Source organism: Lottia gigantea, assembly GCF_000327385.1.
Source record: "Lottia gigantea unplaced genomic scaffold LOTGIsca_148, whole genome shotgun sequence".
Classification (NCBI taxonomy): Eukaryota; Metazoa; Mollusca; class Gastropoda; family Lottiidae; genus Lottia; species Lottia gigantea.
The window spans coordinates 455959-461913 of record NW_008707761.1 but is presented as its reverse complement, the minus strand read 5'-3'; the positions used below and the strand labels follow the sequence as shown (position 1 = coordinate 461913).

Genomic DNA, 5955 nt, shown 5'->3' with positions numbered 1-5955 from the left:
TATCTATTGGTATCTCATCTTCAAAATGTATATTTCTAGATCTTGGTGAGACATCTTCATTGTAATATAGGTTCCTCTATAAAATATCAAATTATTTAACAAAAATTGAATCCACATTCACCTGATTGGGTTTTTACTACTACAATTTTTACCCTGATGTTTAATTGTGGTATGATATATAACCAAACTAGGAAGGCAAGGTATGCCAGGCCCATAGTGAGGGGGTCCAGGGGAAAATTTTGAAAGATGACTTGTTGAGATGGCATAGTTCAGCCCCTCCTTAAAAACATTTGGCCAGGAGGAGATATGAGACACATGTTAGGCTACATTTTCTACTTTAATACCTCAGGTTTAGACTTTTTATTTTTAATATCATCATTATCATCTTCATTATCTAGTTCACTTTGACTATCACCATGACTACTATCACCATCAGAGTTCCCATCACCACTTCCAGGGCGCTAGTAACAGAGCAAAAGGTTATATAAATGAAAGCACCAAACCAAGAAGCAGACAGGTAGGTAAAAAAGGAGTTGGCTGAATAAGGAGCATATATAAAACAAATGATGCTGTAACCCTTTAAACACCGAGTGTAAATACAATAAAACATCATATATCCTTAACCCTTTAAACACCGAGTGTAAATAAAATAAACATCATTGCGTATATATTATGTGTCCGCTCGAGTTGAAAGGGTTAATTATGCCTTAATTATAGCCAGCTTAAAGTGTTGCATTATAGAATGGTCTACAATCAGTTTTTGCTAACAAAAGTTTAAGGGAAATATCAAGCAATCATACCAAAGCCTAGACAAGAAATTAGAAAATGTCATAAAGAGAGTCAGCATATGAAAAATTTTAACACTTTTCAAGAGTTTGGAGTCAGAATTGAAAAAAATTGGAGCTAGAAATGGCTAAGAAAATGGTAAATAAAGTACAGAAAAGAGAAGAAGCTCCATAACAACAAATTAAACAGTTTAACAAAGTTTACTCACTCTTTTGGAATTTGAACTTGAAGGTGATCTTTGTGAATCATCCTAAAATTAAGAGAAAACTCAAATCCACATGTGATCCTGACATCCAATCAGAAAGGAGGTGGCATCATGTAAAGCATGCAATGAATACCAGTGATGAAAAGGGTGGACAAGCCTCAATTCAACACCGGAGAGGCGGCTTTTTTTGGAAATAAATACAAACTGATTTAGCTCTGAATCTAGGGATAATAAAAGAGTCTAACTAACCTGACGTGAAGAGACTACAGTAGAACCATGAGATACATCACTAACACTATCTTCATCTGAATTATCTCCCTTCTATTAATATTAATATATAAACACCAGTTAGACAGTTAATCATTGCTTGTCACTTTGGTAAAAAAATTTTGCCAGGACAGCGGCATTAGCCTGATCTTTTTCGATTTCCAACTGTCGGGGGATCTTTAACGTGCACAGCCTGTAGCACACGGGGCCTCGGTTTATTATAGAAAATTAGAATAGTATAAAACTAACACAAATTCTATTCAACATCAAGCCTACCTTGGTTTTAGAGACTCTTGACTTTCTGCCATCTTTGTCTATTTTCTGTAACAAATAAAAAATTATACATGAATATGTATTGAAAAAAATAGTCAAAATTCGTGATGAACTTCGTCTAATATCTTGACTGTGATAGACATTTTTTTTTACACGGAATGCAGCGTTGCGACATACAAATGATTTTGATAGATTCTTGGCACGTGATTGATTTGTACAGTTTGAAACTATATTTACCTCTTGTCTAGGTGTGGAGGGTTTACTACTGCCATCTTCACTATCAGAGTAAAAACTATCTTCTGAATACTGAAACAGATTTAAAATAGATTTAAATAGAAGTGTCACATCCCTACCAGGGGCTAGGTTGAGGGGGGTTGGGGAAGGGGCGAGTAAAATTGTCAAGGGAGACTATGCAAACCAGGCATTTAAAAACTTATTAAGAAATGGGTTGAGCTGTATCAAGTGATGAGGTAAATATTTAATGCGATAAAAAACCTACCTGATCTTCATTATCTGAGTTATTTTTATCAGAATTTTGAGATCTGTCTCCATCTTCTGAATCCTGTACAGAGAAGATATACATAACTTTTCAGAATTTTTCACATATTTGAATCCAAACTTGAATAGAATACAGAAGTCAATCATGGAAATAAGATTGAGGTCACTATACGGGAATTATACGTGATAATACCTACAATATCAGTATGGAAGATTTTAATATTGCCCTTGAAGTGAAAAAACTAGACGTCAACAGTGCAATTGTAACAAACCAGATGCCAACTGAGAATATTGAGGGGACAAGATCCTTTTTAAAGTGCAGTAACAAATTAAACAGTAGAACATAGATTTGCCTTTGACCCATAAAGTTCAGTTTTTTACAAAGAAATATGGAAACAAACTTACAGAATATTGTTTCCTGGGTGTAGAAATTCTACTGCTTGTATCTGACCTAGGACTTCTCTGAAATAAAACCAAAATGTTAGTTAGTTTTAACAAATTACTTATTGTCAAAAGTTTAATTGCAAAATTGTAAGCTCCATTTTATTGCTAATGTTAAAATTACATAAGAAAAGAAGCAACAAAATGTTGGATATTGGAGTAACCAAGTAACAGATTTTAACATCAACATTATGTTTCACACAGCAGACACCATTTTTGTTTTTTTACCACAATAACTACCCAAAGCTTAAGTGGAATGTCCGTTTTCATATTTAATAGAAAATTTGAATGGCTCAACTTTACCTTCTCCTTTCTCCTTGTTGACTGTTCATATTTATCATCATCAGTCAGTTGCCGTGGTGATGACCTATCACTAAGGTCATCTATTAAATCATTTCTGCCAACTTTTGGAAATGCAGACGTCTGGTATGTGTCCTCTTTCTTTCTGTCATTCCGTCTGGATGGTTTTTCTTTACAATCTTTTTTAACTGGAGTTGATTCTCTACTTCTGCTTCTTGATGAAGATTCACGTCTGCTTTTACTACGAGAGTTATCCCCCCTCGATCTCCTTGGTGATGACCTTTCTGAATTATCACTATCTCTATGCCTTGATTTTTTGGAATGTTTTTTACGTGAGCCGTTGCGTTGAGTGCTGGACTGTTGATAAGAATCTTCCTCTTTCTCGCTATGTGGTGATTGATGTTTACGTTGTTGTGGTGATGAATCACGTTCGTCTGATTGGTGCCGTTTTTTCGAAGATTTTGCTCGTTGTGATTTAGATCTGTCATCTTCAGACTGAAAATATATTTGAAATTTCAATTCAAAATTTAGTCCTACCAATTTGTACACAAAAGCCGATCAAAGGAGCAAATTCGAACCCTTGTGCACTTTGGCTGTATTCCTTTGGGTACAATCCAATCATATGGCTGCATTGACAAACTTCCATGATACAAGAATGGTGGCCATGAAGTTCATGAATTGTGAAAATGACCTACCTCATGATGTGCTGGTAGATGAATCTTGCCCTTTGACCCCTGTTCTATTAATAGACTGACCACTGGTTCGTGACCCTGTTGGAGAGCAACAGCTAAGGGAGTAAAACCATTCTGAAAAAGACAATGAGGAAATATAATCTCTTCATTCTTCAAGACCAAAGTTCTTTTTAGTCAAATCTAGTCTTAGATACCTATAAAATATAACTTTTGGACACGTCTTCTGTCAGAAAAACCATACAGCCTGCATTGAGGGACATTTCTTCATGTCCAAAAGTGACATAATCAAACTTTTTTCCATAACTAGCTGCCGAACATCGTCTAAAAAAAGAGTTATGTACCTTAGTTGGTATATGTTGATTAGCACCATGATTCAGTAAATAACGAACTATTTCTTCGTGACCTTCTTGAGACGCCATATACAGTGGAGTGAATCCTTCCTGGAAACAACGCTAACATTTATACAAATATCATAATATAAACTTTATTTGTGAGGAAGAGCTCTGTTCCATATTATTCTATTGAATGTCTGTTTGATTCTATGACACAACCCTTACTCTTATTTGTAGTTAAAACTTGCTAAGAAATACCAAGTAAGCAGAATTAGTTATGTGGACTCTCCGAAAGAGATGTAGATTTGTCAAATATAAATACCAAGTAAGCAGAATTAGTTATATGGACTCTCTGAAAGAGATGTAGACTTGACAAATATAAATACCAAGTAAGCAGAATTAGTTATGTGGACTCTCCGAAAGAGATGTAATCTTGACAAATCTAAATACCAAGTAAGCAGAATTAGTTATGTGGACTCTCCGAAAGAGATGTAATCTTGACAAATCTAAATACCAAGTAAGCAGAATTAGTTATGTGGACTATCTGAAAGGGATACAGACTCCACACTAATTGACATCAGGCGTTCCAGTGAAAACATACTTGAGATTGGGTGTTGAGTTTAGCGAAATTAGCAATCAGCAATTTGACCACATTGAGATGACCTGCCAAACTAGCCATGCTTAAAGCTGTGTTCCCTCTCTGAAAATAAAAAATTTTCAACAGCTATAATAAAGTTTGAGCCAGATCAGAATAGATATAGTTGCTTAAATATTTGATTTACCGGCTGGTAAAGGACAGACTTTTTAAATCAAACAGTCAGATGCGCCATCTTTTTGACAAATTGAAGCTTAGTCTCAGAAACGGGAATTATTTTAGCTAAGCTAATCAGTAATAGTGATAAGAGCTCACCGTCAAAATTTGAGCCTTCAAATCCATGTGTATCCAGAATTATCCGTGTTTAAAGTTAACATGGCGACTCGTCTTTTCTTGTTACTCTTCAAAATAGGAAAGTGAAATTCCTAGTTTGAAGTATATTTACCTTAGTTACAGCGTGAATATCAGCACCTCTTTCTAACAAAGTTTCTACAATATCTACGTGTCCTTTTTTACTGGCTAAGTGTAGAGCTGTTAAACCATTCTAGAATAAAATATACATGAAGCTTTAGATCTGGTTTTCAGGGGCTTGTTATCTAAAATCTAACACATACCTTATACATGCATATTCAGGATACGAGAGATCTGATTGGACCAATCAAATTGTTAAAGTTTGTTTCAAGAGTGACACAATGTTGCCTTTTTTTGTTTGTGTTATGAGCCTCATTCTGGATTCAATATGGCTGATGCATGATTAAAGTCTATTCCCAGCCTTATGCCTGAACTATGTGATACATACCAGGCTTACTCCTAGAGATGTCCCTGCAACTATTGTACTCTTTCAACACTGTATACAATACAGTTTTATCTTACTTCTTATTTTCGGCTTCAGAAAGTAAATTTTCAAAAACATGAAAAAACACAAAAAGATTTGGAATTCACCTTATTACTTCTGTTCGTATCTTCTAATTTATTGATATATTTAATAACCTCTTTCAGATTCCCTGTCTCTGCTGCTTGTAGTAGTTGTACAATATCTTCATTCTGTAATACAAATACAAATAGTTATATATTTAAACCAAGTTAACAATAATCAGTTTGAATCTAAAATTGTATTCCGAATTGAAAGTCATCTTCACTCATAATGCCAGTCGAACCAGCTGTAAATAGGGATTGATAATCTGGGAAAGATCAATGCCAAGAGGTTTGGCCAAGGACCAGCTGGTAGAAAGAATCCTTAACTGTGAACCTAAGTTGTTATCTTTGTAAAATATAATTCTTTCTATTCAGTAATATCAAGACTAGACAAAGATAGGTAACCCCTCTTACCCGCATCACTGGGTTGAAAAATCCAAAGGTATAAGCCCAACCTAAGCTGGGATTGAACCCTGGACTTCCGTATTAGCGAGCAAGGAGCTAACTCACTGAGCCACCGTGGCTCACCTCAATCGACCTTAATGGAAAATCAAAATTGACTTGAAAAAACAAAAATATATTTATTCTCAATACTTACTTCTTCACTGTCTTTATCATATTCAGACTGAAAACAAAAATAAATTCTCATCA

General features: G+C 34.9%; 1 protein-coding gene across 1 annotated transcript; it reads right to left on the bottom strand.

The window, feature by feature from the left end:
• Window positions 1-2999: 2999 nt before the first annotated feature.
• On the bottom strand, window positions 3000-5433 carry LOTGIDRAFT_200699 (hypothetical protein; the record flags this gene model as incomplete). Its single annotated transcript, XM_009050276.1, has 6 exons — window positions 5332-5433; window positions 4835-4933; window positions 4396-4494; window positions 3804-3902; window positions 3466-3576; window positions 3000-3265 (listed from the first exon to the last, which is right to left on the bottom strand). Coding segments are annotated over exons 3-6 (552 nt in total), but the record flags the coding sequence as incomplete, so codon positions are not given.
• Between the last annotated feature and the right edge of the window lie 522 nt (window positions 5434-5955).